The sequence below is a fragment of the Orcinus orca genome, chromosome 5 (genome assembly GCF_937001465.1).
Source record: "Orcinus orca chromosome 5, mOrcOrc1.1, whole genome shotgun sequence".
Taxonomy (NCBI): domain Eukaryota; kingdom Metazoa; phylum Chordata; class Mammalia; order Artiodactyla; family Delphinidae; genus Orcinus; species Orcinus orca.
The window spans coordinates 65,429,113-65,450,710 of record NC_064563.1 but is presented as its reverse complement, the minus strand read 5'-3'; the positions used below and the strand labels follow the sequence as shown (position 1 = coordinate 65,450,710).

General features: G+C 43.8%; 2 protein-coding genes across 8 annotated transcripts in view; one reads left to right on the top strand and one right to left on the bottom strand.

Annotated features, from left to right (window-relative positions):
• MCF2L2 (MCF.2 cell line derived transforming sequence-like 2) overlaps positions 1-21,598 on the top strand; it is a 224,644-nt gene that overhangs the window by 82,435 nt on the left and 120,611 nt on the right. For all 4 annotated transcript variants that reach the window (XR_004476032.2, XM_012536226.3, XM_033403114.2 and 1 more), the window contains exons 8-12: positions 5,959-6,083; positions 6,681-6,795; positions 7,234-7,353; positions 16,284-16,475; positions 18,841-19,032. Coding sequence is in view for 3 of the 4 variants with exons in the window: in XM_012536226.3 (XP_012391680.2) it covers positions 5,959-6,083; positions 6,681-6,795; positions 7,234-7,353; positions 16,284-16,475; positions 18,841-19,032 (744 nt within the window). In the remaining variant the exon portion in view is untranslated. The remainder of the gene's footprint in view (positions 1-5,958; positions 6,084-6,680; positions 6,796-7,233; positions 7,354-16,283; positions 16,476-18,840; positions 19,033-21,598) is intronic.
• Positions 10,944-21,598, bottom strand: part of B3GNT5 (UDP-GlcNAc:betaGal beta-1,3-N-acetylglucosaminyltransferase 5) — a 64,158-nt gene continuing 53,503 nt past the window's right edge. For 2 of the 4 annotated variants that reach the window (XR_004476033.2, XR_007477431.1), the window contains exons 3-4: positions 16,239-16,402; positions 10,944-11,215 (exon numbers count right to left, since the gene is read on the bottom strand). The gene's annotated coding sequence lies outside the window, so the exon portion shown is untranslated. Of the gene's footprint in view, positions 11,216-14,498; positions 15,914-16,238; positions 16,403-21,598 lie in introns of those variants that run through there. The other 2 variants (XR_004476034.2, XR_004476035.2) reach the window with 2 other exon arrangements.

Below are 21,598 nucleotides of genomic sequence, written 5' to 3'. Positions count from 1 at the left end.
TGATGAAAGAAATCAAAGATGACATAAACAGATGGAGAAATATACCATGTTCTTGGATTGGAAGAATCAACATTGTGAAAATGACTATACTACCCAAAGCAATCTACAGATTCATTGTAATCCCTATCAAATTACCAGAGGCATTCTTCACAGAATTAGAACAAAAAAGTTTACAATTTGTATGGAAACACAAAAGACCCCAAATAGCCAAAGCAATCTTGAGAATGAAAAACGGAGCTGGAGGAATCAGGCTCCCTGACTTCAGACTATACTACAAAGCTACAGTAATCAAGGCAGTATGGTACTGGCACAAAAACAGAAAGATAGATCAATGGAACAGGATAGAAAGCGCAGAGATAAACCCACGCACATATGGTCACCTTATCTTTGATAAAGGAGGCAGGAATGTACAGTGGAGAAAGGACAGCCTCTTCAATAAGTGGTGCTGGGAAAACTGGACAGGTACATGTAAAAGTATGAGATTAGATCACTCCCTAACACCATACACAAAAATAAACTCAAAATGGATTAAAGACCTAAATGTAAGGCCAGAAACTATGAAACTCTTAGAGGAAAACATAGGCAGAACACTCTATGACATAAATCACAGCAAGATCCTTTTTGACCCACTTCCTAGAGAAATGGAAATAAAAACAAAAATAAACAAATGGGACCTAATGAAACTTCAAAGCTTTTGCACAGCAAAGGAAACCATAAACAAGACCGAAAGACAACCCTCAGAATGGGAGAAAATATTTGCAAATGAAGCAACTGACAAAGGATTAATCTCCAAAATTTATAAGCAGCTCATGCAGCTCAATAACAAAAAAACAAACAACCCAATCCAAAAATGGGCAGAAGACCTAAATAGACATTTCTCCAAAGAAGATATACAGACTGCCAACAAATACATGAAAGAATGCTCAACATCATTAATCATTAGATAAATGCAAATCAAAACTACAATGAGATATCATCTCACACCAGTCAGAATGGCCATCATCAAAAAATCTAGAAACAATAAATGCTGGAGAGGGTGTGGAGAAAAGGGAACACTCTTGCACTGCTGGTGGGAATGTGAATTGGTACAGCCACTATGGAGAACAGTATGGAGGTTCCTTAAAAAACTACAAATAGAACTACCATATGACCCAGCAATCCCACTACTGGGCATATACCCTGAGAAAACCATAATTCCAAAAGAGTCATGTACCACAATGTTCATTGCAGCTCTATTTACAGTAGCCCAGAGATGGAAACAACCTAAGTGTCCATCATCGGATGAATGGATAAAGAAGATGTGGCACATATATACAATGGAATATTACTCAGCCATAAAAAGAAACGAAATTGAGCTATTTGTAATGAGGTGGATAGACCTAGAGTCTGTCCTACAGAGTGAAGTAAGTCAGAAAGAGAAAGACAAATACCGTATACTAACACATATATATGGAATTTAAGGGGAAAAAAATGTCATGAAGAACCTAGGGGTAAGACAGGAATAAAGACACAGACCTACTAGAGAATGGACTTGAGGATATGGGGAGAGGGAAGGGTAAGCTGTGACAAAGTGAGAGAGAGGCATAGACATGTATACACTACCAAACATAAGGTAGATAGCTAGTGGGAAGCAGCCGCATAGCACCGGGAGGTCAGCTCGGTGCTTTGTGACTGCCTGGAGGGGTGGGATAGGGAGGGTGGGAGGGAGGGAGACGCAAGAGGGAAGAGATATGGGAACATATGTATATGTATAACTGATTCACTTTGTTATAAAGCAGAAACTAACACACCATTGTAAAGCAATTATACTCCAATAAAGATGTAAAAAAAAAAAAAGCTATGCTTGCCCCTCAGGGAACACACATAATTCCTGTTAAAGTTAATAGGAGTCAAGTGCACATCGGCAGACAGAAGAGACGCAAGCAGGGAAACCAAGTATCTGGTAATAGGCTTTGTGCCTGAATCTGGGCCTCCCTTTGCACAGGTAGTAGGTATCCTGGTTGACATTTACATTAAAAATTTAGTGTCTACCCTCTTTGATATTCTGCTGCCTCAGGCTCCCCAGGTGACAGTCCAATTATAGAGCTGGAGCAGCAAAAAGGACACGTGATTTAAGGGGAAAAAATATTAAAAGGGGGAAGAATTAAGAACCTGGATTTACAAAGAATCTGTATTTACAGTCGTCCCCCACACATTTACCCATCCTACTGTGAATGTAGGTGGTATCCTGACAGCAACAATGTCATAACAACTAGAAATTGAAGATTAAATTTGCACGGTGCCCAAGAGTGTCCCTGCTGTGGGGCTGAGGGAAGGAAGAAAAAGATGAAGGGGAATCAGCTGCTCCCAACCTAGCAAGACGGCTGTGGAGGGAATTCAAATTCCACAGGGCAAGGAAGCACAGAGCTGAGCAAGTAACTCTGCCGGAGGGAAGGTTGAAGGTTTCAGAGGAAGGAGGGGTCAGGACACGGGGAGACGAAGGAAGGGCATCTGGCAGAGAGCTGTCTCTGCCAAGGCACGGGGGACCCCAGCAAGTTCTCTGCAGCACCTGGGGTGCTGGGTGCCTGGTTGGGGGCAGGACTGCAGACCGCAGAGGGCCCTGCAGACACGCTCTCCTGGGAATTGGATCGAACGGATCCTGGAGCAACGAGGAGCAATCAGATCTGCACAACAAGGAGTTCTGCATTGTAGAAAAAGCACTAGGACATAGGGGCTGGAGGGTGGGGACACTGGGGGAGAGGCCTGCTAGAAAGCTACCACAAAGAACTTTCTCGGTCAACAGAATTAGGGTTCGTGACCAAGACAGGGACACTGGGGAGTTTCAAGCATGGGCAGTAAGTGCAAATGCCAATAGGGACCCAACGGTCATATAAATGAGTATAACAGGCCCAACATGACAGACTCAGCACAAACTACCCCCCCCAAAAAAAAAAGCTTTTTTTAAAAAAATTATTTTTTAAAAAAAATTTTGCTTTTAAAAAAAATTACAAGGTATTTTCATAGGCCCTAGCAATAATTTTATAGTTTTAAGAGTTTTTAAAAACCCTTTGTTCAAACTCTACTAGCAGTAACTCTACATAAGTTAGAAAGAGGTAGGCAGAGAGGTCTCGTTTTTGCACAGGAAGACAGAATTGGAATTCTTATGAATACCAATAGGTATTTCAATAGATACAAAATACCATAGGGTATTTTGATGTTAATACCCTAATAATCAGTGTTTTGATCTAGTTTTATATCACAGGGAGATCTCTGAGGAATCTCTGATTACTGAGGAAAGGGGATGTCACATCTCTTTCAAGGACTTTTTTCTCTAAATTGTGAAATTTACATTTTAAAGGCCAGATTCTGGAATTCATTAGTCAACATTATAGACAACACAAGATAGTAGAGCTAAGTTTTAATGGCAGATAGCGGGTAAGTATTAAAAGTGGAATAAGGAGTATAAAGCATTCATGTATTCCCTAGGCTCTCACTGATTGTTTTACTTCCCACCTTACCTCCACACCCAGCCCATGACACAACCGAGCACAGGGCCTGGCATGTAAAAATAGTTCTTTATAGTAAATACATTTTAAATGAATGAATATGTGTCTACATTCATGCTTACCCTTGTCACAGAAAAGAATTCCTCCCAGAAAATTTAAATTCTTTTGACACTGAAGTAGTCCCCAGTGCCTTGCTAAGTAGGTCTTCTTCTGACCAACTGCTTGTTTCCATAATGATGGAACCATAATGTTGAGTACATACTCGGACAGCCCTACCAGTTGTTAAAAGAATTAAAGATTTATATCCCTTGAGAGCTTCATTCTACCTCCCTGGCCCATTTCGTAGGACCCACAAGACCTTCTCATGATTCTGGCAACCCTTTAACCCACTAAAGGGTTAACACCTGGACCACAGTTGGCCTCAGGACTGTTTCAGCATTTCACAAACTCCATTTTGGGGTTAGGCAACTTACCTTTATGCTGTCCAAGTACCATAGTTATTCTTTCCCTCCGTGTTTATGGCAGATTTTGGTAACCCTACTGAAGCTGACCATGTGGTCTGGTCCCAAAGTGTAACCAGGTTACAATTTTTCCATGTATTTTTTAAAATTTATTTTTGGCCATGCTGTGCAGCATGCAGTATCTTAGTTCCCCAGCCAGGGATCGAACCTGTGCCCCCTGCATTGGGAGCATGGAGTCTTAACCACTGGACCACCAGGGAAGTCCCTTTCCTTGTATTTTTAACCATGTAAAGGAAATACACAGTGTATGACATCACTTACTAAGATTCATCTTTTCACTCTCATATACTTTCCTCACATTCTGCAGCTTTTTGGCTGTATCCCTCTTACAAGTTTCCCCTTCCAATGTCTCCTTCTTGCCCTAGCAATATGCTTCTTCTTGTTTGGTCCCTCCATCTTTCCTCCCGATTCTGTATCGCACATCCTGTATGTGTGTGAGTGTGTGTATAAATATATATAAATAAGATAATGGCTAATGCCACAATACTGCTGGAATGCCGGAAGCTTAGAAGCAGTTAAGAAACTGAGTAGAAAAGCCAAGACCCTTTTTCATGGGGAGAAGGAGGAGGGAAAAGCTAAGAGCACTTACTAATGAGTGCTTTTTTCTCCCCCACCATATCTTATTTATCTTTATCCATCTGCAATGTAATTTCCTTTAGACCATTTTTAATTCATCCAACCTACAAATATTTAATGAGCACTGATGAGATAAGAAATGAGGGCTGATACCTGAGAGTGGAGAAGAAGGGATATGTCCAGTTACCAGGCAGGAATACCAGTCAAGTGGCCGACTTGGGGCATTACCTGGAGAGGACAGAGCCACAGGGGCTGTCCAAAGAATTTTGATCAGAGGAGTCAAATCTATCATCAGCCAGATCTTGGGACAATTTTGAGGCTGGGTATAGGTAATGGAAGCCTTCAAAGGGGTGAATACTGGAGTGGGATGGGAGACGAGGAACAAAGGCATAAGGTTGAGAGGGCCTGGATTTCTGTGTGACTGGAGCGGAGAGTATAAAACTCCTCCCACAGGGAATGAGTTCTGCATCAGTGAGGCTGGAGATGGCTGGGCCTGGAGCAAGAGATTTAGTGTTCATGTGCATCGGGGAGATTGTTTTGTAACTATTCTTACCTTCAGGGCATACTAAATGAGCATCCTGAGTGACCCAGGAACAAAACCCAAAACTCTCAGCAGCAAAATTCTAGGCGAGGCTCCACCCCTTTTGGCTACCCTTATGCTTAATGCTCAGGGCATTGAGAGACCACCTGTATTATGTGAGTAGAGGACTAGAGCCACTGGATTTGGAAAGAGAGAGGCTGACATTTTCCCCAGTTGCAGTGCCCTAAATCCCTATGTAAAAAGAGGAGAATAGACTTGCCTTGGAAATATGAATCTTTCCCTGTCAAACTGAAATTGCTACCCATCTCTGCTGAACTTTGATAACTGAACAAGGCCACACTCTGGGGGCAGGACTGGCAGGTGTTTATTGATGAGACCAGATGAAGTTTTTTTTTATGGTCAACTAGCAATGATTACATTATTATTGCATGGCGTTTTCCAGCACTTAACTTTTGATATCTGTCATTTTCTTGTTTCTGGTCACTATCTTGGATTAAAACCAGATTTTATTAACTAATTGTTTTTAATTTACAACAACTTGAGATACACACAAAAACTTAACAGTTGTTGCTTTTGGAATGGGAAAGTGAATGGGCTGTGGACACAGACTTGATGTTTTCAATATGTACCCTTTTGTATATTTTGAATTTTGTATTGTGCATGTATTACCTATTTAGGAATAAGCTAATCAATTTAAAAAGCTATAGCTTGACTTCTTTAGCATTTAATTTGCTATATAATAAAAATATACCGAGCTACCATTTTCCTCACCTCAAATCTACCTAGAATTTGCTTTTAATTCCTCCTAAGAGAGACTGTATTTTCCTTTCTCTAGGATGAGCTAAAATTACTTGGAAAGCAAGGGACCACATTGCTGTCATGTATTCAAGGACAAGCAACCAAAAGTCCCACCAGCAAACTCAGTCTCAATGAAGCTGAGAATGTAGCTACCATGGAAAGGTGAGTGAGAGGGGTGGAATCTGCTTTTTCAGGAGAGAATACATAGAACCAGATGATCTGAAACAACCAAGAACAGATTGGAACAGCTGCTTATGGGTCTTGATGGGGTCACGAAAGAAGAATATTTGAGACAACGAAGGAAAAACCATGGTATCCTTCTGGCATCCATCTACAGAGATCTTTTTATGAGAATGCCATTCCCTCTTCCTATGGTCTGCTTTCATCCCAGGATATCAAGGAAGATGGTAGTATTTACTGAGCTTCATTGCCAAATAACAGTTTGGTTGGGTGCTGTGCTTTGCACACCTGTCTTCTTAGGTGGAAAGAAATAGAGAGAAAGGTAAGGTTACCCGGGGTACATTTTAAAGCGTAGCAGCTGCATCTGAAGTGAAGTTTCTGCCTAGTCCTGAGGGTGTCCTGATGAAAAAATGGGAAATGTGGAAACAAGCTGAACTAGGAGAAAGTCATAGGCGACACAGACTTCATAATAAGGAGATTATCACAATTAGTAACACTGACTAAAAACACGGGTGTTATCTCCATGAGCCTGTGGAAATGAATGCTGACTGCATGTCCTTTCTTGTTCTTTCTTGACAGGTTATTAGTTCAGTTGAATGAAACAGAAAAAGCCTTTAGTCAGTTCTGGTCTGCGCATCACCTGAAGCTTAATCAATGCCTACAACTGCAGCACTTTGAACACAATTTTTGTGAGGTATTATTTTCTTGTTTAATAAAACTTCCATTATGTTTCAGTGACTTCTGGTTCTCTCTTCGCCCTTGAACTCTGGGCATCGGGCTTCCCTCCCCTCCCCAATCCAGTCCCCTCCTTATATCTTTGATTCCTCTTCTCACCTTTTCAGTGGGTTAGCAATGTACTAGAATCCCATTTTCCTGTTGGCATACATGGTATTTCAGTGATGGTTTACCTTCCTTTTTGATTCAGTGAAGCTTTAATATTCCATCCACATGTGTCTCAGCACCCTCAGCTTAATCTGAAAGCTGATGAGCTGTAGAAAAAAAACAATCTATATAGATACACATATGTCCTGAATCCTTTTTGGATTTTCAAGTTGTCTAGAGTATAACAAACCTATACCTCCACATGGGTGTCCATTGGCTTATGTCTGGGCTTTTCTAATGTGTCTTGTAGGTTAAGCTTGCCCTGGACAACGTGTTGGCAGAGCAAGCGGAGTTTACAGACATCGGAGACAGTGCGATGCGTGTGGAGCAACTTCTTAAGGAATACAAAAAACTGGAAGGAAAAGGCCAGGTTTGTTTTTTTTGCCATTTTTGTGGACCAGGAAGAGGGTCACTGTGGATGGTGACAGATAATGGCCAGTCATTATTGCTAGAAGGTTGCCAAAAGACACAGGAATGCCCAAATCCTGCCTTTTCAGTGACCTGACGCTCACCCCAGGTCTCCAGGGAGATATGCACATTAACAACTATGAGGAATGATGAGGGCAGTGAGAGTTCTGTTAAGGCTGCCAGAGCGCCCAGTTGAGGCTGGAGGCTTCGGTGGGGTGAGAGTTCCAGGTGGCCCTGCCCATTCATGAGGTGACAGACTAGTGGGGGAAAAACAGGAAGGAAGGTCACACTGGGTATGTTACCCACTGGGCCAGAGGTTGGGGCAGGAGTTGGTGGTAAGGAGGGGAAACTTTTAAAGGGCAAACCAGAGAAAAATAACTAGTTTTATAATAGGCAAGATGGGGAAAAGGGGGAAATTGGTCCACATTAGTTCTGTTGCTACAGAGAGTTGGCAAAGCTTTCTCATGCTCAAAGAGTTGGAAATATCAAACTTGTAAAGGAACTTGAAAGGAATATATGTTTCAGATTCTCATACCAGAGTTAAACAGTTTCCCAGATCTGAACACAAATCAGCACTTAGGAGTGAGTCTATCTTACGTCCTTACAAATTTGGCTTATTATGAATTTAAGAAAGCCCAGTCACCTTTCCAGGGAAGTTCCTTTCTGCTTTGCTTTAATTGGGTTCTCTATATTTTTGTCTCTTGGGAACTAAGTCTTCTATGGTTACCACTTCCTTTCTGATCTAAGCTAGAGGTGTCTTTCCTCTAGATTATGGTAGATGGTAATTTTGTAGTACTAGAAATTTGCTTCTCAACGTGTGATCCTCTGGCCAGAAGCTGTCACCTGAGTGAGAACTTATTAGAAATATGGGTAAATCTCAGGCCCCACCTCAGAATCAGAATCTGCATTTTAATAAGATCCCCAGGCATTTGACACACACATTAAAGTTAGGCTTTTGACACTCACATTATTGTTAGAGACATACTTCCCCAGAGAATAGTAACAAACGTAAACCAAGGCCACTCTGGCTTTAAGAGCTGTCAGTTGTGAATTCTGAGCTGGACGTGCTTTTGCACATGCGTGAACAAATAGACCCACCTGTGCACCCAGACTCTCACTCAGCAATCCCATTCTTACCTGGTGAGCACTCCTCTTACTGATGATCGTTGACAACTAAATGCTTTAGTGCTCAAGGCATGAGAAATGTTTATTAAACAATGAAAAACATTGAACTTCATGTATCTGATAATTATATGTCTCAGAGGCTCCAAGATAGTCCCAGTTCTATGCAATTTTAGTTTTTTTTCAAGTGAACTCCTTATTAAATGTAGACGCTGTGTATTTTCATTTACATACATTCATATTTTAGGGAAAATGCCTCATCAAGCCCAGTACCTTTATTTTTGGTTTAAAAAATATGGTGTCATATACATATATCTCACCAAGGTAGCTACTGACCTACCAGGAAGGTATATCACCAAGGTAGCTACTGACCTACCAGGAAGGTACTCATTCATCACCAGGTATTCCTTGTCTTAGATTCTGTGGCTATAGTGGCAAACCAGACAGTCAAGACCTTGCTTTCATGGGGGTTACATTCTACTGGGGAGAGACAGACAAGTGAAAAGTAATCAAATAAATAATCATATCAGATAGTGACAAGTGGGATGAAGAAAGTAACAGGACATGATAGAAAGTGACTGGGGGGGTTGCTACTTTAGTAGTCAGGAAAGGCCTCTCAGACCTTTGATCTGAGATCTGTATAGCCATGCAAAGATTTAGCGGATAGCAGTCAAGGCAGAGGAGCTGCAAGTACAAAGGTCTTGAGGTGGGAACGAGGCTGGGGGCCCAAGGAATGTGGCTGGAACATAATGAGACAGGAGAACACAGGTGGGAGCAATGGTGATGAGGACTGGATTTTATTCTCAGTGGAACTGGAAGCCATTGGATGGTGCTCTAGGTCGGGTTTTAAATACTGGGGGTGGATCTGCATGACTGCATTCACATCCTCTCTTCTGCCCACCTCCTTGGACTTGTGATCTTTGGTACATACTTCAAAAATCACTGACCAGAGGTAGGGGCAAAACCTATGGTCATGGGGCATCTTTCACGGGCAACATTCCTGAACAGCTGGGCTAACCTACAACCCGGAGCCCAGAAAGATTGCTTTTACCCATCCTGTGCCTTGCTTACCCTGTTTTTTACTTATTTGCTAAAGGATGCAGTAGACCTATCCCTCTGCCTTTGGGTGAACCAAATAAAGCTATCTTGTCATAACTGGGACTTTTTAAACATGTCTTCACTCAGATTTGTAAGCGGCATTGTTTCTTCAAGTGATATGGGCTTGGCTAATCTTTCCATTTGTCCTGTAAAGTGTTAAAGGAAAAAGGTAATGTTTGGGTAGAAGCCACCAAAACCTGCTTGAGGTTTGTCCTTTGCTCAGCACCCAGGGGTCAGCTTCCCTTTCAGCAGAGCCACACACTGATTTCTGGATTGTTGCCAACCCCCTTACTCTGTGCAGTGGCATCATCCTCATGGTAGCCCCTGAACCAACTCACTAACCAGAGTGGAGCCTGTTCTTTTACCCTCTTCTGGTTTGAGGGTTTAATCGTCTTTTTGTTTTTTTATACTCCAATAAAGATGTTAAAAAAAAAAAGAGATACTAAGTGTTGTCTCTCCTTTTAGACCAGTGGTTCTTTTTTTTTTTTCTTAACATCTTTATTGGAGTATAATTGCTTTACAATGGTGTATTAGTTTCTGCTTTATAACAAAGTGAATCAGTTATACATATACATATGTTCCCATATCTCTTCCCTCTTGCGTCTCCCTCCCTCCCACCCTCCCTATCCTATCCCTCTAGGTGGTCACAAACCACCGAGCTGATCTCCCTGTGCTATGCGGCTGCTTCCCACTAGCTATCTATTTTACGTTTGGTAGTGTATATATGTCCATGCCTCTCTCTCACTTTGTCCCAGCTTACCCTTCCCCCTCCCCATATCCTCAAGTCCATGCTCTAGTAGGTCTGTGTCTTTATTCCCGTCTTACCCCTAGGATTAATCGTCTTTTGAGTGCTCATCTCTAATTCTAAGAAACAATGGTTCCAGTACCCCTCCTACTTCTTTAAAAGCAGAATTTGCTATAGGGTTTTGGCTGTGAGGTATGCTGGGACCTTTGCTGATGGGCCAACAAGGAGCAGACCAGGACAAAACAGGGAGACCCAATCGTTTCTCAGCCTTGACATCTCCCTCCAAGGCCAGGGGCCAGCAGTTACACTACTGTGTCCAAGAAGCCATGGAACCCAGATCATTAACCTCCTAGGGATGTAATCTAGCTGGAGGGGCATGACTTTTTTTTTTTTTTTTTTGCGGTACGTAGGCCTCTCACTGCTGTGGCCTCTCCCGTTGCGGAGCACAGGCTCCGGACGCGCAGGCTCAGCAGCCATGGCTCACGGGCCCAGCTGCTCCGCCGCAAGTGGGATCTTCCCGGACTGGGGCACGAACCTGTGTCCCCTGCCTCAGCAGGCGGACTCCCAACCACTGCGCCACCAGGGAAGCCCATGACTTTTTTCTTTAATGGAAATTTTCAAGCACACAAAAAAGTAGATTGACGAGTACAAGGAACTCCCATGTGTCTACAGCTCAGTTTCAACAACCATTAACTCTCTGCCTTCCTTGTTTCACCTGACCCTCTTCCGCATGCATTCCATTCCTATGCCGTTACTTGTGGGTCTGTCCTGGGTTCCCTGATATAGCAGTATCGCCCCTTCTTCACCATTTTCTTCCAGAATAAACATGTCCAGCTTCATCTGTTATAGCAATAGAGTCCTGGGGGGAAAATAAGCTATTATTACAATAAAGGTTTCTGAATTACATGTTGCAACTTGACCAGCCTTCTGAAATTTTCAGCATCTGAAAGATGCCAGGCAGGCTTATGATCAGAGTACCTGATTTCAGCCGTTTCTTTCTCATTATTTCTTTTTACTTTGGAGGTTTTGTTGCCTGATTATCTTGAGCAGAAGCTATATAGACTGAAAAATGAAATGCAATTTGGAGGTTTTACAGTAAACTTCTTGGCAGGCAGCTGAAGGATTTGATAGTCATGAATAATAATGACTTCGTTAATAATCATGTGCAGCCATTATTCTAGCACATGTGGGGAAGTCATGTAGGCTGGAAGGTGGCAAGACACAGGCTTTGGAGTTAGAAGGAACTAGATTCAAATCTCGGCTCTAACAGCTACCAACTGTGTGACCCTAGTCAAGTTTCTTAGCCTTTCTGAACATACCCTCTCATCTGTAAAGTGGGTAATAATTCCTACCTCACAAGAGTCCCTGGGAAGATGAAATGAATAGATGATGTATAGTAAGGACTTAGAGAGTGCTTGGAATGTAGTAGGTGGTCAGAGCTTAGAAGCTATTATTATTATCCATTCATTTCAGTAGAGTAATTTTCCAGCCATCCAGTGGTGAATTCTGTATTGTATTTACGGATCCCTTCCCAAAATCCATTTGGACCTGTTATGGACATCTTTCCTCCAACATCTCAAGTGTTTTAAGAACAATTCTGAAGGGTGAGATGCTGCGTGCCACAGGGACGCAGCTGTGACTGCCACAGGTAACCTGGGGAGCATCCTGTGGTGAAGTTCCCTAGGCCCAGAAAACTTGTGCTATTCTTAATAAATTAGGCAGCTGGACTTAAAAAAAACAAGAGTCAACAGAGATATACTGGCCAAGTTTTCATGTTTCTGTATTTGACTAAAGTCAGACAGGTTCAATCAACCAAATGAGATCTCCAAGCTCAGGCAGGACAAGCACAGCCATTTTTCTCTGTGTGTGTTGGCCACAGCCAGATTCTGGAGCCAGACTGCTTGAGTTTGAAGCCTGGCTCTTCTCTTTCCTACCCGGGTCACCTTGGGCCATTGTGTCTCCACTCCTCTTTTGTAAAACAGCACATACATTAAAGGTTTGTTGTGAAGAGTAAAAGGAATCATTGATGTAAGCATTTTAAACAGTACCTGGCATATAGTAAGCTCTCAGTGAATGTTAGATGTTTTTGTTAATAGCAGAGGTGGTGGGGTAAATTCTGGGCTGCAGAATATTTCCTAGGTTCAACCTTCAGTGACTGAGTAGTTCTAGTAAGAGTGTCTCATTCATTCTTATACTCATTCTGCAAATATTTATTGATCTCCTACCATACCACATACTGCTCTGAGTTCTGAGGACAGAGCAGTGAGCAAAAAAGTCAAAAATCACTGCCCAAGGAATTAGAATTCTAACCTCCTTTGAGCGATGGTGACCAAGTGCATCTGGGCCTTTGCTGTTTAGAATAAGTGCACTGAGTATTTATCCCTGAGTTCTTTTAAATAGCCACTGCTTGATTCATGTCTCTTTATTCCCATATCATTACTCCTTTTTTTGTTTTGCACAACTGTCATTTGTTCTTAAGTACCTAATACGTGCTGTGTACTATTTAAGTTGAATAAGAGCTGGTGCATGCCCACAAGGGTCTGTGGCATAGTGTGGGCAATAGATAACTGACCACAACACAGTCAAGTTCATGCTCTGATCAAGAAAGGCCTAGTGGGCTTCTCTGGTGGCGCAGTGGTTGAGAGTCCGCCTGCCGATGCAGGGGACGCGGGTTCGAGCCCCGGTCTGGGAGGATCCCACGTGCTGCGGAGCGGCTGGGCCCGTGGGCCATGGCTGCTGAGCCTGCGCGTCCGGAGCCTGTGCTCTGCAGCGGGAGAGGCCACAGCAGTGAGAGGCCCGCATACTACAAAAAAAAAAAAAAAAAAAAGAATGGCCTAGGGTGTTATGGGAGCACAGAGGAGGGGCATCAAAATAAAAAAGGTGGAGTCAGAGGAAGTTTCCTGAAGAAGATGAACTCTGAAGGGTGATTTGGAGTTAGTTACAGAGTAGTGTGTGTACATGGTCGGGAGGGAGTAGGGGAAAGGTAGGGGAAGAGGTAGGGGGAGGGGTGATGAGGGAAGGATGGGGTTTTCTAGGCAGAGAGAGCAAATAGAGAAGGCATGGAGGCCTGAAGCTGCCTGAATATTTGGGGGACTACAAGGGAGTCATTAGTCCAGTTACAGCAGAGGATGGGGTGAGAGTGAAGGAGGAGGAGCCATAGGTATGAGCCAGAGAGTGAAAGGCCTTCTGTGCATTGGTCAGGAGTTTGAACTTCTTCCTGAAGACAGTAGGGAGCCAAGAAAGGATTTGAGGCTCGGGAGTGATGTAGACAGGAATAGACGTGATGGAATTGCCATTTTGTCAGTAGTGTGGAGCGTGATTTGAAGGAGAGCCTGAAGGAAATCAAGGAGACCAGCTGTCCCAGTCAGAAAGCACCAAGGTCTGAGCACACAGTGACAAGGAGGTGGTAGGGAAGGGCTGAGTTCAAAACGGATTAAGAAGGAGGTGTGCTCTGTGGGGCTTGGCGAATGATTGACTGGGTAGGGGGCAGGGGTTTTGAAATTGTTGAAATCATACACTGCTGTAAATTAAGAGAGGGGCAGGTTGTCATCACCTGGAGTCGCCATGTTTCCTAGTGTTACTATGAAAAGCTAAACCAGAGCAAATGTGGCACCCTGGATGCTCAGCCTGGTCAGCAAGGGTGTGTGTGGGCCTTCTGTCCTGGAGGCCTTTGGGGACGTGGCAGTCATCTGTCTTGACTCAGGTCAGTGTTGTTCACACAGTTCCAGCCAAGCAGATCACTGCATCCCCTAGTTCATTGGTTCATTTATTCTTTTATCTTATTGACCACATATCTATGGGATGCCTACTAAGTGATCTCATGGAACTTATGTATTGGTGGACATGGGTGGAAGAGGGAGGAATCATACCTTAAAGTAGAGAAAGAAAATACTTTCAGGTAGAAGTAAGTGCTGTTATAAAATGAGAACAAAGTGAGGGAGAGGGCCTGGGAGGGGGTGAACTAAGACCTTAGACCTGGGAGGAGCATCCCAGGGAAGGGTGCTGAGATAGGAGCTGGTTTGGTTGTCGGCCTTGTTAAAACCACACCTCTTACCTGGATTACTGCGGTAGCCCCCTAACTGGTCTCCTTGCTTTCCCTCTTCTCTACCATTCTTGACACCACAGCTGAATCGATCCTTTCAAAAGTATGAATGAGGTCCTGTCTTCGAAACCATCCAGTGCATCCCATGTCACAAAGAATAAGAGACAAAGTGCCCGCAATGGCAGCAAGGCCCTCCCTGGTCAGATCCCCCTCTTTCCTCTCTGATCATGTCTCCTCCTTTCCTCCTTGCTTCCTCTGCTGCAGCCACAGTAGCTTCCTCCTGCTACCTGAACATGTCAACCATGCCCCCATCTCTCTCAGCCGAGTGCTGCATGGTTGTCCCTCACTTCACATCTTGGCTCCTGTGTCAAGGGTCCCCAAGACCACACCCAGATTTGAAGATTTGCTAGGAGAGCTCATAGGACTCAGCATATAATTATGCTTATGGTTATGGTTTATTACAGTGAAAGGATACCAAGGAAAATCAGCAGAGGGAAGAGGTGCATGGGGCAAAGTCTGGAGGAAACCAGGTGCAGGCTTCCAAGGGTCCTTTCCCATTGGAGTCCCACAGGATGCACTTAGTGCTGCCAACAATGGCTTGCACCGGCATTGTAAAATGTTGTCTGTCGGGGAAGCTCATTAGGGGCTTAGTGCCCAGAGTTTTTGTTGGGGGCTAGTCATGTTGGTGGCCTCTGACTGGCGTATACCAGAATTCCAGAATCCCAGAAGAAAGCAGATCTTCAGCATAAAACATATTGTTTGCACAAACAGTTTAGATACCATGAGCCATTCTGATTAAGGATGATAGGAACCCTCCTGACCTTCCCAGATGCCAGCCGAGGACCAACCTTGCAAGCAGGCCTTTCTAAGGACAGCAGTTTCAGGCTGCTGTGTTCTGCACAGTGCGGCCAGCACCTTCTCAGTGAGCCCTTCTCTCACTACCCTATTTAAAATAGCAGCTCCTCCACCAGTGCTCCCCGCCCTCCTCTCCCTGTTTGATTTTTCTCCATAGCTCTCACCACTGTCTAAGATATTATATTATCTACATATTTGTTTATTGCCTGTGTCTCCTACTAAAATGTAAGCTTCGTGAGGGCAGGGAATTTTGCTTGCTTTGTTTACCACCAAACCCCCAGCACCTGGACAGTGCTTGGTACGTGGCAGGTCCTCAATGATACATGATGAATGAATTAAAAACAGGAAAAACTTGGTACCTATGGTTAGAACGAAACAAGCTGTGCAGAAAGAGGGAGGAGATACGGTTGCTAAGCAGACGATATCAGAGCAGACAGGGACCTTGTGGGCTGCAGGAAATGGTTTAGGCAAACATAATTCTTAAGTCTCATGATCCCCCCCATAGGGTTGCCCAAACCAGATCTTTACTATTTTCTCAACCTCAGCTTTACTCCCCACTCTCCTCAGGGCCACATGTTTGTCCCTTTTCCTTTTCCATTCAGTTGACAAGATAATTCAGTCTCCAATTCTGTGCAGTATAATACTTCATGCTCTTCTGCCCTAGAATTTATCACAGTTGTAATAAGTTAATTATTTGTATAATTTGTTTAGTATCTGAGTTCTCCATTGAACTGAAAATTCCTGGCTTGTTAACACTATATCCTCAGTGCTTAACCCAGAACTCAACAAATATTTGAATGAATGACTTGCTCTTCTTCAGAGTGCAGATGACCCTGGACTAGGCTGGACCTCCTGGGGACCTTGAACCACCCCAGTGCTTTCCCAGGTTCCCCAGCCCCAGTCTCTGAGCCTAAAACCTGATCAGCCCCTCCGTAGCCTCCGTCCAAGTTTGGAGCACACAGTGCCAGGCAGATACCAGCCTCACCATGACACGGCTTCTGATGCTTGGCTGTGGATGTTCACTTTTCAGGAGTCCTTGGAAAAGGCCCAGCTGCTTGCAGTAATTGGGGACCAGCTCATCCAAAGCCACCACTATGCAGGGGACTCCATCAGACCCCAGTGTGCAGAGCTCAGGCACCTCTGTGATGACTTCATCAATGAAAACAAGAAAAAACATGACATTTTAGAAAAGTCCTTGGAGTTGCATAGACAGTTGGACAAGGTGAGCAAAACAAAGCTGCGAACATGATGTCTGCAAAATGTTCTGTGAAACATTCTTAATCATACTTGCCCTCCCTGCCCCTCACGATTCCTGAGATGAGAGGATAAAGTCCTTCATGTGAAAACAGCGCTCAAGAGGCATTAAAAACTGTGCAGATTCTAAGTCATAGAGGTATTGAAGGTCAAAAATGCCCCAGCCATCCACCACATCCCATTCGAATAAACTATAAAGTCCGTGTCCTCTGTGTGGACCCAGACTTAAGGAGTGTGTTTTGGCCTGGCCCTGTGGGGCCTTTCATGATTCCCCATCAGGTGTAAAGAGAACCAAGCACTATAGTTGCAAAGTGCTTCTCCTCATGTAAAGGCATCAGATTGTGAATCCTTTTGAAGAAGGCTAAGTAATAACCATTATACACTCCTACCATTTACTGAGCACCTACTATGTTCCTACCAGGAGCATAATTATGTCATCTATTTAATCCTCAAGACAAGCTATGAGGAGGATATTAATGGCCTCATTTAACAGAGACAGAAATTGGTATTCAGCATAGTTAAGTCAGTGGGTCACAACATTTAGTACATGAGGTGAGCTTGCTGTAATTGCAGATTTCCTGATGTACCACTCGGGAGACTCTGATTTAGTAAGTGTGGGATGATGCCCAGGAATCAGTATTTTCCTCAAGTGCCCAGGTGATTTGGTGCAGGTAGTACATGAACAACACTGAAAAACCCTGGGGTAAAAGATTGCCCAAGACCACACATGGCGTAAATAGGGGATCACAGGTTTGAAGTGAGGACTGACAAATTCCAAACCCCAGGCTCCTTAGACTAGACAGCAACACTGTATGCAGAGTGCTCACGGGGAGGGGGCATGGCCCCCGCTGCCCTTCAGCAGTGATCTCTGAGGCAAGTGCCAGTCAGCAGGGGCTGTGACTGCTGGAGCCTGCTCTGTCAGCTGTTCCCAGGCATCAGAGAGCTCACCGCTGTGAGTCAGCATGCTCCATTTCCACAATTGTTTCTCTCTGATAGCTGGGGGCACCCGCCCAGGCTGTTTACATCATCCCACTGCCAAAGGGATTTTAGTGTCAAGGAAATGTAGCTGTTCCAGAAGCAAGTGGCTCAGAAGGGCCTGCCAGAGATAATAGCCTAACGCCAGTCTGTGGACTGCGTGTGTGTGTGTGTGTGTGTGTGTGTGTGTGTGTGTGTGTGTGTGTGTGTGTCTCGGAGAGTGAGTAGCTGCTGTGACTCTGCAGGAGACCCCAGCTTAGTGTTTTCTGCAGATACAGGCATGATGTTTAAAGAGAAAGTTTTCACAGTATATATCAAAGCATAATTTTCTATTATTTTGAAAGTCCAAAAATAAAGGAAGGAGGAGGAAAAAAGTTACTTATGGACACTAATTACATTCCACTCCCCTCCTCATCCCCACACAGTGGGAATCATCCATTTTTAAATAGTTTTATGATTTTTTTGTTATTCTAATAGTAGTACACATTCAGTGTAGGTAATTTAGGGAAAGTAAAGACAAATTTAATTTGCCTGTAATTTTCCCACTTAGAGATAACTACTTTAGAGAGCTCCCTTTTGGTCTTTTTTCTCTGTACAGTTATTTTACATAGCTTTTCAGGTCACAGGGTAAATGGAAATGCAGATGTACTTGCAAGGGCAGCTTTTTTTCATACAAATATTCAGACAGCACAATGGCCCTTGTCTTTTTCTAAGTTTTTTAAAAATTGAATTATTAGAATTCATTACTTATCTGCTTTCATTCCAGCATTCTGGAAAGTTTAAGTACTGCTGTTCTGAGCTAAAAGCTTTGCATTCTTAGATGCTTCCCTTGGAAAGACAAACGCTAATAAATGGAAATGTGGACAGAGGACAGTGGTGTTCGTGTTAAAAGAGACATTCCCTCTCCCAGGAAGGCATGTAGGAGTCAGGTCTAAAGCCTCATTATTTACTCTGTGCTCTTGTAACCAATTAGGATGCAAGAAATTGGCCTAGAAGGTAAACCCAAAAAGCCACTGGTTGCATTTCTCTATGGTTAGACCAAACGTAGAAATACTCAACTCTCTCCTCTTAGAGATGTGGCAATTACTGTCAGTGGAGAAAAGAAGAATGCTTATATGATTTATTTTTTGACTAAGTGACTTCCTTGAAAAGTATGCAGATGTAAAATTGATTTGGGCTTGTCCACCTCATGGTTATATTTATAGTGGTTGGACCTCTAAACTTGATGCTGTGCCATGACAATTCCTTGTTGTCTCAGAATCCTTGTAGACCCCATATGAGGTTGGACCTCCTGAGGACTGTGGTGGCTGAGTTGTGGGCAGGCTAACTGCAAAGGGCACTGTGTTTCTTTCTAAAAGGTCAGCCAGTGGTGTGAAGAAGGAATCTACCTCTTGGCTTCCCAAGCTGTAGACAAGTGCCAGTCCCGAGAGGGGGTTGACATTGCCTTGACTGACATTGAGACATTCCTGGGCACAGCGAAGGAGTACCAGTTGCCCAGCCCCAACGAGTTTTACAACCAGTATGAGCTGATGCTCACTCTTGATGTAAAGGTAACGTTTCTGAGTTATTTTGATCCTGTGGTTGGGAAAGGGATGTGGGGGGACTTTGCCTGTTGCCCAAGAAAATCTATGTAGGATGTACTGAGCAGATTAACTGGCTCTTGAGCCCTCAGGTGGCCTCTTAGACTCCTGGTCTGTGCTTCCTGGCAAACTGACCCTTCATGGCCTGATTCAAATATCACTTTCACTCATTCATTTCTCTGCAAATACTTATAAGCATCTCTGATGTATTAGGCACTGTGCTGAATGCAGAGGACACAATTATGAGCAGAAGTAGATGTGGTTCCATCCTTCATGGAACTTACAGTGTATGTATGTCATACAGTTTATGTATGACATTAATAAATATCAAACACAAAAATGTGTTGCAAGCTGAGACAAGTGCTCTGAAGGATGGATTCAGGGTTCTATGGGGTATGTGACAGAGGAACTTGACCTGGACTGAGGGTCAGGGAAGTTCCCTGGGAAGACTCACTTGAGCCAAGGCCCAGAAAATGAGTAGAGAAGGTGGGGGAGACTTTCCAGACAGAAGGATCAGAGTGTGCAAGGCTGCAGGGCTGAAGGGAGCCTGGCACAAGTACAGAACCCAAAATTCAGAATGGCTAGAGTACAGAAAACAAGGGAAGAGTCTTTGGGGTGAGATTAGAGAGGTGTAGATGAAGTGTGGCTTCGCTGGCCATATGAAGGAGTTTGGTCTTTATTCTGAGAGCCACTGAAGGATTTAAGCAGGGGAATAACTTGATCAGATTTGCATTTTGAGTGGAGCACTGTTCTGTGAAGCCAGCAGAGTTATAGATAGTACACCTTCCTCTTAGATCCACATCACCTTGTATGTACTTCTGCAGAAGGGGCTTTTTTACCTCTTTTGAGTCATGGACCCTTTTGCGAATCTGATTCACATATTTTCAGGGTTCTGCACACTCAAAATGATTGAATGGAGTTTGATGTAGGCACTGTTTACAAATATATGGGCAGAATTTGGGAAACCCAATATGGATGGTGAAGCACCCTGGGCTATAAAGAAACAGGGAGCAGTTACCACCCCTAAGCCTGAAAGACAAAGGGGAACCCAAGAAGCACTACAGCTGTGACTGTAAGAGAGGTAGCCAGTAAGATCTGTGGCCTTGGGCAGAGGAATGCAGCCACTGGTGGAGAAATATATACCCCTACTTTTCTCTCTCCCTCTCAGATTTCCTGGTGGTACATCTCACTAGCCAAATCCAGCTAAAAGCCCATGGGCATCTAGTGAGCCCATCTGATGGAGTCTGTAGAGGTCAGCTTCCTGGGACACAGAACAGTATGGAGAAGATATAGTGGGGGAGCAGACAGGGAATACCCAGCATATATAACTTTTTATGATTAATTTTGGGGGACACCCTGAAGTCCATCCATGGACCCAGGCTAAGAGACTTTGCTGCAAAATGATACATAACAAACTGTATTCTAGCTATTTATTTTTAATGTCTGTCTTGTCTGTTACACTGGGAGCTGCAATGAGGCAAGAGCCTCACCCAGCTCTGTGTCCCTGTGCCTAGTCTGTGCCTGGCGTCCAATCCGTGTTTGCTGAACAAGTGGCAGGTGGCAGAGTGGGCCAGATACAGTGGGGGCAGCTTGGTGTGGGATTGTGCCTCAGTGATGTTCTTTCCCTGACTCTTCCCAGTGAGTTTTGGTGGTAAGATGTGATCTTGAGGTGGTACTGGGAGTGGTTAGGCAGGTCTACCTTCCCCTGACATAGGGACCCTTCTACTTCCCTGCAGAGAGGACAGAGAGAAGGCCCATCTGGTGTGTGTGCTATATTGTAGACCCAGGATTGGTAGCCTCATATCATATTCCTAAAGCAGAACAGTCTCACCCAGCTCCATGTCCATTAGCTCCTCAAACAAGTGTATCAGGTCAACCAGGGAAACTTGTGGCCACAGCTGCCATTTTGGCCAGCATCAGCAAACTTCCTGACCACACCACCCACCAGGAAATAAATTAAACTTAATAAACCACCTCTGGGAAATAGGCAGAAACATGGAGGAAGGAGAAGACCAGAAGAAATATTTATTTTAAAAATCCAAGATGGACCAAAAAAATCCCCCAAACCCATCTTTTCTTCTTTTGGTTTGGAGTAAAATTCTAGATTATAATATTTAAATATGCTGTTGTGTCAGAGTTTTGTCCACTGAGGAGTAATGACTTGGTTGTCAAAACTAGTACTCTCTCTATATAAAAATAATCTTAGTTATATGCATATACACACTTTGGTATAGACACATATATCTCCTTGGGCAGTTGATGCCAGGCATAGAAACAATGAGACCCCTACTATCAATGAGCACACCCACCACCAAGATCTTGGTTTCTTATACCATTCTCCAATAGAAGAGAACAGGGCTCCTTGGAGAAATGTCTGTATCTAGGCCTGGGAAAGGAAATACACAAAATGATCCTAGAGAGGGAGATCAAGATGGCAGAGCAGGAGGATGCAGAGCTTACCTCCCCCAACAAACACATCAAAAATGCATCTACAAGTGGAGCAATTCTCACTGGAAACAAACGAGACTGGCAGAAA